The 14,446-nt window shown below is 36.2% G+C and overlaps 1 protein-coding gene across 1 annotated transcript in view; it reads right to left on the bottom strand.

The window, feature by feature from the left end:
* The window catches only part of LOC107563690 (protein kinase C eta type-like), a 34,268-nt gene extending 24,179 nt beyond the window's left edge, over window positions 1-10,089 (bottom strand). Inside the window, exons 1-10 of the mRNA XM_016248630.1 lie at window positions 10,030-10,089; window positions 9,286-9,646; window positions 6,704-6,767; window positions 6,101-6,257; window positions 5,953-5,987; window positions 5,778-5,857; window positions 5,560-5,689; window positions 5,350-5,480; window positions 5,069-5,215; window positions 1,476-1,649 (exon numbers count right to left, since the gene is read on the bottom strand). Coding sequence (XP_016104116.1) covers window positions 1,476-1,649; window positions 5,069-5,215; window positions 5,350-5,480; window positions 5,560-5,689; window positions 5,778-5,857; window positions 5,953-5,987; window positions 6,101-6,257; window positions 6,704-6,767; window positions 9,286-9,609 — 1,242 coding nt within the window. The 5' untranslated portion in view covers window positions 9,610-9,646; window positions 10,030-10,089. The remainder of the gene's footprint in view (window positions 1-1,475; window positions 1,650-5,068; window positions 5,216-5,349; window positions 5,481-5,559; window positions 5,690-5,777; window positions 5,858-5,952; window positions 5,988-6,100; window positions 6,258-6,703; window positions 6,768-9,285; window positions 9,647-10,029) is intronic.
* Between the last annotated feature and the right edge of the window lie 4,357 nt (window positions 10,090-14,446).

Raw genomic sequence — 14,446 nt, forward strand, 5'->3', positions numbered from 1 at the left:
ATTATATCTTTTTTATTTAAAATACACTACCTTTCAAAAGTTTGGGGTCTGTGAGATTTTATGTTTTTGGAAAAAAAAAAGGATTTTGTTTTTGTTTGCTCACTGAAGCTCCATTTGTTTGATACAGTAAAAAATGCAGTAACAATTTAACATTGTAAAATATTATTACAATTTTAAGTTTTTTACTATTTTTATAATATATTTTAAGATGTAATTTCTTTGTGTGTTGGCATAACTGAATGTTCAGCAGCCATTACTCCAGTCTCGCATAATCTTTCAAAATTCATTCAAATATGCTGATTTTTTTTTAGCAATTTTGAAACCCTGAATCATTTTTAATAGAAAAAAAACAAAATTTATTTGAAACAGAATTTTTATATATGTCTTTACTATCCCTTTTAATCAATTTAATATGTCCTTGCTGCATAAAAGCATTAATTTCCCTGTGTTTGTGTGTACAGGTGAATAATATGGTTAAGGAGGACACAAATGTGTATAATGAGATAGGTATTACAATGTGAACATGGTTTGCTCAGTCGCTCTGTCTGGAGACCATACTTCTCAGCAGAAAGTGAGTGTGTTCTACACGTTATTCTAAACAAGCGGCTCTATCTACTGTTTACATTTGGTATTACAATAGACATCACTCATTTAGATGATTTTTAAAAGATCGGATTCTAGGTGGCTATTTTAAATTACACTCCCAGAAAGAGCAGTAATCTTATTAAAACATACTATTACTATTATTATACTTTATATCATTGAATAAGTAGCATCTAATTTTCTGTAACATTTTTGTAACTGAACCTACTGCTATTTAGCTGTCAGATTTTTACCCCAAGTAACATTCTTATGAAAAATGCAATCTGTTTCAGCAGACTGAAGATAAAATCCAAGGCATTTCGTGAATTTAAACACATTTTGTTGACATGATGTCAAGGGGTTTTTGTCAAATTGCATTGTGTTTCCTGGTTGAGTGAGGGAAATGAAGTGTCTACATTCAACAAATCTTTTTTTCCCCAGTTTGTCAGTCAATATGGAAATCAGGGTCACAGAAATCAGTCTCTACTGCTACGTCTAACGTGATTTCTTCTGGGCTCACATTACAGATTATCTACCCGATAACACGTAAACACTGCATTAAATTCACCCCTGACCAGATTACTATGATCGGCATTTGCTCTGGTTGTTTCAGTCGAAGGCTGTTTAAGGAATCACACTGAATTCAAAGTGCACTGTAAGAAAAAAAAGTAAATCTGTAGAAAACAATCGGGCGCAATTTTGTGCAAGGACATTATCAGTTAAGTTACACTTAACCCTACAACACAACACAATGCAATGTGTAATTAAAAATGTGGGTAAAACACCTGAAAAAAACAAATAAATACAGAAAATTCCTACATATTGTTATTATTTACCTCTCTACATCATATGAAACGCTATTTAGCACCTTGAAACTATTTGTGGACTCTTACCGCAGTCTGAAAGCAATAGTAGAGCTGTGTAAGAAATGGATGCTGGTGGGCCAGAGTCAGCACTCTCTTCTCAATCATGGTTGCTTCCACATCATCTTCTTGCAGTATGACATCCTTTTTCAGCATTTTTACAGCAAACACCCGGTGGTCACTTTTTAGACGAGCCAACATCACCTACATACACATACATGCACAATTATAGACTTCTGTGGGTTGAAAGTGCATGTCTGGTTTACAAGAACACTTAAAAAAATACAGGTTTCAAAAGGGGGGTTTTACAGCGATGCCACAGAACTATTTTCTTCTTAGTGTGAAGAACATTTAAAAAAAAACTTTTCCACTAAAGAACCTTTTGTGTAATGAAAAGGTTCCATGGTTCTTCACCATAGATACCAACAAAGAACATTTATTTTTAAGAGCGTACGGCTGAGCTGCTATTGGAATTGACATATTTAAGACATAGTGAGACTTGATAATGATCAAATGCAGTAAATGTAATGAGGTATAGCTGCATAAGTGATACCAGTTTGCAGGGCTGCCAACTTTTGAGTTCAACTTGGAGTTAGAACGGAGGGAGGGGTGGGGTGGGGTGGCGGGTTTGGTTGGGGTTGTTTCGTTTAAAAAAAAAATCTGTCAGCAGAGTTTTGTCTGACAGTTAGACATACCTGGTAAATAACCTCATGACGACTGGTACTGTGCTTTTATAATTTTTTAATAAAATTATGTAAAATAACTGTTGCAATGCTTCGAAACAAATAACATTTCACCAAAACAAGAATAGTAATGTACAGTGAGCAAATTGCAAGATTTACAAGTCATTGCATTTCCAAATAACTGCAACTGCATTTCAAAAAAAATATTTTGATACAAAAATGAAAGGGGTCCTATTATGCTCTTTTACAAAGTCTTGATTCTGTTTTGGGGGTGTACTAGAACAGGCTCTCATACTAGGTTGTTCGAAAAACACATTATTTTCACACATTTTACATTATTACAACACCTCTCTCCCCAGTCTGGCATGAACGGCTCGAATAGTTCCTGTATCAAATGAAGGCCCGCCTTCTAAAATACGAAATGTGCTGTGATTGGTTAGCTGGGCCAGTGTGTGCTGTGATTGGCAGCACTTGGCGCCTGGTCGGGAAATGTCATGCCCTTACCATAGCCATCTGCGAACTTCAGTGTAGGGATGGGCGATACCCCTTATTTTGTTTTCGATACGATACCGATATTTTTCAAGGCAGTATCGTCGATATCGATACCGATTCGATACTTCTGCACTAAACTTTGAAATTATGAAATGTATTAAATTATTAAATTACTAAGAGTAAAATGGGTAATGAAAACCACTTAACTTTACGTTTAAAACGCATTTTAACCCGTTTAATCCCAAATTTTTCCCAGACATGAAAATATCCAAATGATGCGTCATTATTTCAACCCTTTGAAATAATCTTTTTTTGTTTGTTTTTGTTTGGACAAGTGTGTGAAAATTTTTATTTTATGGTCAGTCACAATTGTAACCGGTGGGATAATGTGTATACTGAATTAACATATTTCTGCAGTCATAAAAATTGTTATATATCTTAGCCCAGCTATTTTAAACTGTTTGATCACATTCTAGGGTTACTATTATGCATAAAAAACCCTTATACAACATTGATGGGAATACTGAGGTCAAATACAAAAAATACAACCATCAACGTATTTCAAAATTGTTACTTTTTTGCAACATATATCATCAGATTTTTATATTAGTGCTACCAGTATTACAACATTAATATTCAAACTTATTTGTAACATTTGAACTTTTGATTTAGTGCAATATTTTGTACTGCCATTAGGGACTGCCAGTGAACCAAACCTTTTTATTCTGACAGTGTAAGATTTCTATTAACATTACAGAATAGAAAATGAACAATATTATCTTTCAACGTTCAATTTAAATAATTGTAATTACACAAACTATGTAAGCTACGATTTCAATTTGTTTATTGTGAAATAACTCAAACATTTATGTTTTTATTTCTGTCCTCTGATAAGCATTGTTCAGGGCTGCCATTCCCAAAAGCTTTAATGCTTTCTTATGATACTTTTGGGAAAATCAGCCCGGTTTGAATGCACTGTCAGCAGTGAGTGAATGCTCTCTGTGATGGATTGGTTCTGTCTTGCAACATTTGCGTGTTTAGATGAGCAGGAAAATAGTTCTATCCTACACAATTACTCGCTAACAAAGGTTATTCGTCCAATTCAATGCATATTGGATGCATTATTATTATTATTTTTTGTTAAATAAACAAAACCACTGGTAAATAAAACGCACCTTAGTATCGATATTGTTTGTTTGAGTATCGATACTTTCGATACTCGCGTCAGTATCGATACTTCGGATCGATACGCCCATCCCTACTTCAGTGTAAATATTGCGTCAAAATCAAAGCAATTTGAGCGTGATTTAAACCCGGATGATTGTAATCACTCTAAGTTCATCTGCCTTAGGAAAGCTAGCGTGTCTCCGACATAGTGATAACACTCGTTGCCTTCTCTAGTGCAGCTCAACCAGGTCTCGTCCCATTCGTCGATATTTGTGATATCACAAATCCCGGAAAATATGCGTTGTGGTCCAAACGAGTCGTTCCTTGTAGTTTTTGAAAAGTGATTTCTGTTAAATAAAATATCTCCTTTTAAGGTGGACTTTGAGCTTTGCAGATCTTTTTTATGCTCAAACAGCAACATTACAGACTAACTAAAGTTGAAAAAGCGTAATAGGACCCCTTTAAAAAAATTTATTAATCTGGTCTGCATTTAGGGCCTACTTTGCTTAATATTCATCTATTTTGAATGCTCATCTATTTTTCTCCTGTCCTTTGCTATGGTTATCACTATGTTAATTATTGCGATTTTGAAAGTGAAATCTCGCATTTATAAGAGGGATGAGGGATTTAGATGTCACTCCCGAAACTTTGCTGTGTGTACAGTGTATGTGGCCATTGGTCCTCTTAGCAGCTCAAAAAACAAAACTTTTATTCAAATTCTGATTGAATTATGTGTAGCCTAAAGTGCGCTTTCTTTATAATCACTAAAAAGCTGTCACTCACTTCAGTTCATCCCGATCTCACAACATTCTGTTATAATCAATTAAGCTCTCTACACTGCAGAATGAGTCTCTTATTTACATTGTGTATAAACTTTGTTATAATGAGAGGACTCGCGAGCATGCAGAACTCTGGAGTCTTAAAAAAATCCAGAATTTTGAGCGGTGAGTGAATTTTGAATAGCTTGAAGACAATGGCCAATCAGAGGTGTTCAAAAAAATCAACAGATATATCTGTGATTGGCTGCATTGCTCAATGCTACAAAAACATGTTGTAAATAGAAACTTTTGATGCTGTCCAGAGCTCAAACACAAAAATGCACTGGAGAGGTTGCAAAATCTGCTAATATCCCATTATCACTTTTTGCTTTCGTTTGAGGGTGCTTTTCACTGCACGAGATAATGGTCGTGTGGCATAAGAGTGTGAGAAGAGTGGCAATTGTGTGTGCCTCACACTGAATGCATGAGAGTTATGTGTGTGTGTGTGGGTTGTGTCTCTCACCTTGCCAAAGCTGCCTTTTCCCAACACCTGCAAAAAACTGAAGTCTTCCAGAACAACTTTAACAGTCTCTTCCACTGGCTCCTCAAACGTTGTCTGTATGCTTATAATGGAGTTCTGACCTCTTATTCCTGTCATGTGCAGGGAACTCTGAAAAAATACACCAATATTTAACCAAACGCAAATGTGGAGAAATATCTCACAAAATAAATGTGCATTGCATTTAACAAAACCAAATATTCCCTGATAAAAGAGGGTTTTTGAGACAGTTCTTTTGACATTACCTGAGCCTTTCGTTTGGAAAGCGTGTTGAGCATTCCAATTTCTGACAATTTGCTGGCCAACTCAGCACTGTTCACCCCACAGTTAAGTGCAACATTCTCTTCGCAGCGTTTGTGAATGTTCATCTTGCAACCTGGATAAATCCATGCCACAAAGATGACAACAGCAATCTTGCATCTAATGTATTTCAAGTCGAGTAAATATGTGCTTACTCTTGCATTGGAGACCCTGTTTTATCAGGCCATAAAGTAAAGATCCACAGTGGTTACAGTATGTGGGAACTTTGTAGTTGTGCTCTCTAAACTGGTGGGGTAGGTTGATGCCAAAGCCCTGTCTTTGGCCCTGTACACAAAATAATATGTATGTGGGAAATTGATCCACAAGACACAATTTTGTCATCACATATGCATTTACATACGCACACTCTTACCTCATCTGAATCTTTCTTCATACGTGTACACTCAGTGACAACCAAATCATGACACCTCTTATGAACCACACATGCACACACTAGAATAATGAGGCATAAAAGTGAATGTTATTAATCCTTGTGCATGCAGTATGTTAAAGCATAAGGGAAAATTCCACTAATAGTAAACACTCACCTTGACACTGATAACCTTGCTTTCCAAAAACACCCCTGGGGAATGATGATATATTTATAACCACTTGGCATAACATGTATTAAGTGGGTCTGATTTGTTGATTGTTTTATGTGCATGAAGGTGTGCATTATTTCTGTGCAAGTCTCACCAGATGAAGTTTTTGCAATGGCAGCAAAACGTAGGCTGCGGAAGGAAGGTTGCCATAAATTTATGTCCATAGACTTGGTGGACCTTTCTTTTCTTCAAAGCTTTTTGCCCTTCTCTTGTAAACATTTTATGGGGTCTCAGTCCATTCACAGCTTCATCTGAATTTGATGGCAACACTCAGTAAGCACAATTAAATTGCTGACAAAATTAAGCATAAAGTTAAAGTGTTGTGGGTAAGTACTAGTTTAATTGTTATGATCCTTACAATTTTTAAAAACAGAATAAAACTTAAAAGAGAGCTTGTATATTATGTTGAAAGACAAAAATACAACAAAATCTTTGTTTAAGAGACCAAAAATTGTGAACAAAACATTTCTATCATCATTCTATTCTATCATGGCACACCAGGTTTCATTTATAGCTTAACTGTCTACTGTAAATGTTCTAACTAATAATTAGTAAATCTTCACAAACACACAATCAGCATAATTATATTAAAATTAAATAACTAAGTACACATAACATAATTGATTTTCATAAAATAATAATTAAAATAAATAGTCATAATAAAAAATAAAATATCTAGTTATCGAAAACAGCTAACCATCTGTAAAGGAGCCGGTGAGAGAGATGGTGATATAGACACTTCCCTCTGGTTCCAGATTCACCTGGAAGAGGAGATACTCAATGAGATAAGACTTTAAAAGCTCGCTAAATACTACTGTAAGTGCTGAAAAAATATCACTTTTAACAAAAGCTTCCTAACATTTGTGCCCAATATTTTGCAGGCCTGATATATGGAGGACATACTTTATCTCCTGCAAACTAAACAAAATTATTTTTTAAATCCTAAACATTTTTAAATACTTTTATTTAGTTCACAGTGTGATTATATCAGCTGTAAAAAAAATATTGTGTTAGCCTGCACACTTAAATATTAAAAAATCATTTTAAAAAAGCCCCAGATTTTTTCACTGAGCTGACCCTGATGTTAAAGGTGACACATTTAGGTAAATAGAAATGCTTTTAGAGTGAAGGACGTGGCTACTGTGTGATGTGGTTACCACTTAGCATGAAAGAAAAATGCTGTGAGCTCGTATTACTAAGTGAAAGCTTGTTTGATTTATTGCATAATAAATTACAACACTGTATAATACAACAATTAAACTGCAGTATATTATCAGAGTTGTATCTCTAGCTGGTCACACTGACCTTCTATTACAGTCACAGTCATTCTATTATGCCATCTAAGTCATTCTCTCACTTATTATCATTGAGCTTGCCCTGCCATGTGGGAGGAATTCCTGTAACACAAGACAAGACCAGGAAAGCAGGACAAGCTGGTTCAGGGAGTCAAGTTCACAGCACGCACCACCAAACACAACAAGCGCTTAAGGGACTGGAAGGTTTTGTATTGCAAGTATTGAACCACTTGAATAGTATTTAAACAGCAGAAAATATAAAAAGACCAACCAAGCATCTGATAGGACACTTCTTTTATTATTATTATTATTATTATTATATAAAACACAATAAATAGGTTGCCAGTAAACCGCACGTGAGAGATGCAAGGATAACTAGTATTTCCTTGAGTAACTCTCAGCTGTGAAGTCTTGTATGTCAGATATGTTTGGCAGCTGGCTTTAAAATTACACTTCAGACCACACAACCAGGTGGATATCATTACAAAATGTCCATTTAAGTTCTGCTGATCACCATTGCAAGGTGTACATGTGAGGAACTTAAGAGGTAAAACACAGGAGAGGTTCTAGGGGGCGGAGAGAGGAATCCAGCTAGTTTGGTTGAGCAGCATGTCTGCATTGGTGGTACGCGAGTTTGCAAACACATCCCCCACAAACAGAGTGAGAACCACATTTGCAAAATAACCAGCGCTTTTTCTGTAAGCTATAATGTTGTGATTGTTAGGGCAGGAAACTGTGACCATGAGGAATATTCTAAAACTCTACTATCCAAATGAGGCCTAAAGCAAATACTAAAAATAATGCTATTATGTTCAGTGTGAAATACCTGTAACCTTGAAAATGTTAAATGTATAATTACATGTTTTAGCATGAAACATAACAACCTCACCATCAGATTTCAAGACTTTCGAGAATTTATTTTTCAAGAATTTCACAAGGACTGATTTGACCAGATTTTAGCGCTTGGACTAAAGCAAAAGCAGAACACAAGTAGGCCTACATCAAACCACACATCCCCAGTTAACGTATAGATGCAAGATAATGCAACGCCCTGAAAGTTTCCGTGATGCATGGTGGGGTGCAACATGTGGTTTTGAGCACGACCTAGTTTTTGCACAAATGAAAGCGACAGGACCCTTTCACAAGAACACTGATAGGCCTGTAGACAGGAAAGATTAAAACTGCAAAAAAAGAGGCCAATGGTTTTCATATCTTTCTTAGTTTGTATTTCATTGCATTTTGTATGTAAATATACATTAAAGTATTTATATCAAAAGTAAAGGGTGTGAAATTGGGGGTGGGGGTGGTTTCCAAGAATGTAGGCCGATTCTTCTTCTTTTTATTATTATTTTTACATTTTTATTTATATTCACAGTCGAGTAACAAAAAAAGTTTCACAACATTTCAATAAGTTAAAAACGTCAGATAACCTCGCGAGTCGCGATAACTATAATTATTGTAAAACCCCTCTATATGGGACAGCTGCATAAACATAGCCACTATGTTAAAGGGATAGTTTGTCCAAAAAATTAAAATACTGTCATAATTTACTCAACCTCAAGTTGTCCCAATCATGTATGAGTTTCATTATTCTGTTGAACACAAAAGCAGATATTTTGAAGAATGTTGGTAACCTAACAGTTGACGGTAGCCGCCGACTGCCATAGTATTTTTTTCCACACTATGGAAGTCAATGGCTACCAACAACTGTTTATCAGAATTGTCATTTATGGGTGAACGATCCCTTTAAGGCTGTCTCTTACAAACTATAGTTTGACCACCTAACAGTTAGCCAAGGGATAATCAGTTTCACTTTTCAGATTCAAATTAGACCAATCTACTTTTTTTGCATGTGAATTAAAAAAGTTATGATCAATCCTGAAGAACAAAAAAAATAGAAGACATTTTACTAGTCTAAGCAGTCAATGCAACCGGTCCTGTGTATATTAAGGCACAATTCCTGTTATACACAGTAGAAACTCACCCATCCTTCAAACGTTTGTCTTGTGTTTGACGACGTTATCAATTCATCAAGCTGGATTCTGTAATTGGCGACAAAATCGTCGTATCCTATTGGAGTGTTATGGAAAACAGCCAGTTCCAGCTCCTTGCCATTTGAGATGTATGGGCAGAATTCATCATTGAAGGTCGGTTTGTTGGTCTGTGCAACTTTCACATTATCGACTTTAACAACGATATAAGGATCCAGGACGATTTTCTTATGAAAGGTGTGACGAGTTGAAAAAGTTGTTGGTTTTAAATCCACCGCCTCCCCGATACGCAGCCTCATATATCCGTTGAATTTCATAATGTGGCTCCAATATTTAATATTCGATGCAACAAACCTACTATGCAATAAATCAAAACAAAACAGTCATATAGTAAACGTGTTATTTTAGTTAACACGAACTCATAATAAAGAACAAAACAATATGTTCAAAGAAATGTAGAAATATGAAGAAAGCCTTTGCGTGACATAATCCATTTAGTATAAAAACTAAAACAGCAAACCACAGCTGAGAGCTGAGCTATCGTCCTTTGCAGCAGGAAATCGTACACCTCTCTCTCTCTCTCTCTCTCTCTCTCTCTCTCTCTCTTGAGCTGTGTGAAATACAGCGTCAGGCTTTCATGAGTACATGCCTCATTCCGTGTTTGTGCCGTCATCTAGCATATAGAAACTATGCAGACAATGCTAGCATAACAAAACCGATCCGATGATTAGACACACCTGACTCTGTACTTCCCTTACCAACAGACGGGAATCCATTCATTTTGAATGAATCACTATCAGGGCTAGACTGCAGCAGGTTTTCCAGATACTGTGGCCTACACAACTACTAGTTTAAATTCTGTCAATCAAAAACTAATATGAGGCTTCATAGCATGAAGACAATACTAAAACATAGCACCTGCTTTGCCTCCAGCCCTGCAATGTGAATGTCAGCAACTGAATCTAATATCTGAATCTGAAGTAGCCTATAATAACTATTATATTATCTAATACATTATTTACTAATATATTATTATAGCTAATATAGTTTGAAGTAAGTAACATTTTACACATCATATAATTTGATTTGCGATCAATGATGCACGAGAAACAACAATGATTCAAAAACTGGTTGAAATTGGGGTGATGAGGAGGAATGGCACTATTATTTTGAACTGCTAAATATAAGTGTTTTCAATTTGTGTGACCACTTTTTAATAATTTTTTGAATTTGCTTTTATTTTTTAGCTTTCATTTTAATTTTAGTTTATATTTTAGTAATTTTGTTTTGTGCTTTTGTCATTTTAATGTCATTCGTTTTTGTTTATAAATATTTCAAATTCAAATTCAAAGCGTTTATTGTCATATGCCCAGTGAGGAAAACAAGTTTCCCTGAGCAATGAAATTCTTACTTTGCTGTCCACAATGAATGCCAAGACAGTGCAAAACTACACACACATACATAAACTATACACACATACATACACAATGTAAGAAACATAATAATAAAAAATATGCTGCAGTAGTAGGAATATAGACTATGAAAAAATAGAAATATAGACTATGTGTATCTATATATGCGAGTATAGAGTAGAAATATAGAATTTGCTCACTTATGCTAATTTCAGTAATCTATTTATTTATTTTAGTACTTCAACTTCAACTTATTTATTTCAGTTAGTTGCCAAGGCAACATTTCAGTTTTTAAAGCTGAAGTTTTTCATTGAATATTTATATTTTATTTCAGCATCAACGAAACACAAAACTGGTAGTGCTATGCACAGTTGTCCAGAAGAGGACAGTGTTGCGTAACGCTGCATTGTGGCATCAAACATCAACTCTAGCAGGGGCCAGTTGCATAAAAGTTCTAGACTAGTCTTACAAGTGAATCATCACATTTTTTTCTTTAATACTGGTCTTTTTGAATTTGGTTACATAAAAAAAGCTGAATTAAAAAAATAAGACCCCTTGGCTAATTGCTAGTTGGTCAGACTACATCTTAAAGTGCCCCTATTATGCCACTTCCTCACCTCTTCACCCAACCGTCCCCACCTTGGGAGGCACTTTTGTGAAATTACTTCTCTTGTGGTTATTGAAACAATAGCTGATGTCTGCTTTAAACAGTGGATGGTGCATTTATTGATACATAGTCTATTACTCAAAGTGCACTAGATGTCACTGCAGCTCAAGAAGTGCCCTTAGTTTAACAAAATGTGCTAGGAACCTAAAATTGTCATATCTAATCATATAATTATGCTCAATAAGCATATGGGTTTTTTTCATTTACACATTGGAAATTCAAAGTGCTTTACACAGGAATTATAGAGAGTGAGTGGAAAAAATAAAAATAAATCACTTAGGAATATAAAAATTACTAAGAGTCTATTCAAGATAATTTAAGAACATTCAAACGAACAAGAAAAAGAAATAAAATAGAAAAAAAAATGTAAAAGCTATTACCATTAAGCTTTTACCATGAACTCATTTTTTTTTTACAGAGACACCACAGAAAAATACCTGCTGATGCATTGGAGCCAGACAGTGTGAAAGATATGTGACATTAAACTAACAAACAAACATCAAAAATAAAAAATATGAAAACACAACACCTGCTTTGCCATCACAGCCCTGCAATGTGAATGTCAGCAAGTGGGCTACTAAGTTTCTATATTGGCAAGCGAACGAGTCAGGCCTCAAACTGTGAATAGCACCTCATTCATCATGCTCCATAAAGAACCTCAGGGAACACGTGCACCATAACCACAGGAATAAAAATAGACACTGCAGATTTACAAAGCCTCTCTCAAACACCTTCATATACATATCCGGGCATATTTGTCTGAGGAATCAACTATATGTTTCTTAAGTGGCATGAGAGCAGACTATTCAGATGGCTCATGCATGTTTTTTGTCTTTAACTGTGCCATATGGTGTTTGGAACCAAATATCTCTCTATACTATTAGTTACGAGAGGAATTTTCCAGTGTCCACCTGCAAGCTGCCACCCAGTTTGCCTATATAAAACTGTAACTGTAGTATGGATTCTCCTCCCTCTCTCAGCTACAATTATAGCACATTACAAAAGACAACATCATGACTGGCAGTAGATAGTTGTGTCTGTCTAGTGGGCTAAAATAATTCATGCTACATGTAAAAACGTGTAGCATTGTTAATGCTCTGTCTATTGTATCACAACAGGCCTGTAATTGACCCTGCATGTCATTCTTATGTGGACAATGCTGCCTTCTATTTGTTTGAGAAGCATGACAGTAATTTCTGTCACACTACAAACTTTAGGCAATGATTCACAGCCTATCGCATTAATAGGGAGCTTCTAATACAAAGTGGTCCCATTTTAAAGTTATCGACCTCATTTATAAGCTCTTCACCAGGTCACCACAATTCACCTTTGAAGGAAGAAAAACTACATATTAAGGATCCGATTTAGGAAATAATGTGGACACGTGTAACCCAAGCTGCACGCTGCTCTTTCAGATGATTGAGAGTGGCCAATAAAAGCTTAGTCTATTTTCTTCGGTTATTCCTTCAAGGGCAAATAAGCATGTGCATGTGTACTTTATGTGTGTGTGTGTGTGTGTGTGTGAGAGAGAGAGAGGCAGAAAGAGAAAGGTATGATTAAATTAGAAATTATTATGAGATTTTGTGCTCAATCAATATACATATTTTGCAGACGCCAGCTAAAAGGTTTATGTCTTATGGACTTTTGCTTTCAAGACTCATACATAGACCCCCACACACAACCAAATACAAACATGGGCACATACAGTAAGCATGCTGGAAATGGAAACCAGTACTTTAATTGTGAATTCTGTAACAATAGCCGTCTTAGTCTGTTCTCAACTTCAAAAGCAAGTGCTTAACTCGATTAAATGTATACTTTATAGCCTAAGCACACAGCCTAGACACTATCAAACTGTATAACTCAAATCCTCCGTAGGATTTACCATGATAACTGATGTGGACACTCTTTGCAGGAATCTAAAGCGTTGGATATGCAAGGTCTGCAGGATGACAGTCCTATTTTTTAAAGTCTTTACCGTTAGCTACAATTTCCATGCTTGTGAGATGAAGCCATACGCCTGTGACTGAGGAACACGTGGGAAACATTTGCCCACTAACATCTAATTCAGTCCAGCTGTGTGGACACGCCACTGAGGATGAGGCTTCAGCCACTGCTGAATTGATTCTCACCAGAGGGGAGAAACTGAGAGCAAAACATAATTTTCTCAACCTGGATCTCAATAAGCCTTTCCATCCCACAAGCAGCGCTAAAATCTTAGTCTGGCCTTGTAGTGATAGTTGGTGCTTGGTTTAGTGCTCTGCATTGGTTTGTTATAAATCAAACTGCAGCTTGCTGCAGCACTGTGAATGATTTAACAATTTGGTAAATAGGCAATGCATGCTTTACAATAAAGTTAGTTAAGGCAATAGCTAAGCAGTATCTCACAAGCGAGTTTGCTGGACTAAATATCACTAGAGCAGTGAGACCAGAAAGAAAGCAATTCCAAGTGTTTGTAATGTGGAAGTAAGGTTTTAACTTTGTTTTCAATTAAAATTATTCCAAACAAAGCCTCAACAGAACCGTTGAGCATCTCGCACAACTCAAGCCCCGTTCACACTAGTGATGTGTCGTTCGCGAACGAGCCGGATCTAAGAGCCGATTCTTTGTAGCGAACGAGAAGAGCCGACTCCCGTCGGGGAGAGCCGGATCTTCAGCCGGAGCCTTCTATTTTAGGCCAATTTAGCAATTGTGAATGGTTTGTGTGTTGGTAAGCAATTTTTTATTTAGTGTTTTCATAAAAGCCTTATTTTTATAATCGGGGGACACAAGCTCTGAAGATAGCGAGTATAGTGGTACAGGTCAGGTACACAGAGCCACAGAGAGAGACGGGGAAGCCGGATGATTTAAACCAGGGGTGCCCAAACTCAGTCCTGGAGGGCCGGTGTCCTGCAGAGTTTAGCTACAACTTGCCTCAACACACCTGCCTTTAAGTTTCTAGTATGCCTAGTAAGAGCTTGATTAGCTGGTTCAGGTGTGTTTAATTGGGGTTGGAGCTAAACTCTTCAGGACACCGGCCCTCCAGGACCGAGTTTGGACACCCCTGATTTAAACCTATAAGTCTATGATTTAAAC

Source organism: Sinocyclocheilus grahami, unplaced genomic scaffold, assembly GCF_001515645.1.
Source record: "Sinocyclocheilus grahami isolate Dianchi unplaced genomic scaffold, SAMN03320097.WGS_v1.1 scaffold886.1, whole genome shotgun sequence".
Lineage (NCBI taxonomy): Eukaryota > Metazoa > Chordata > Actinopteri > Cypriniformes > Cyprinidae > Sinocyclocheilus > Sinocyclocheilus grahami.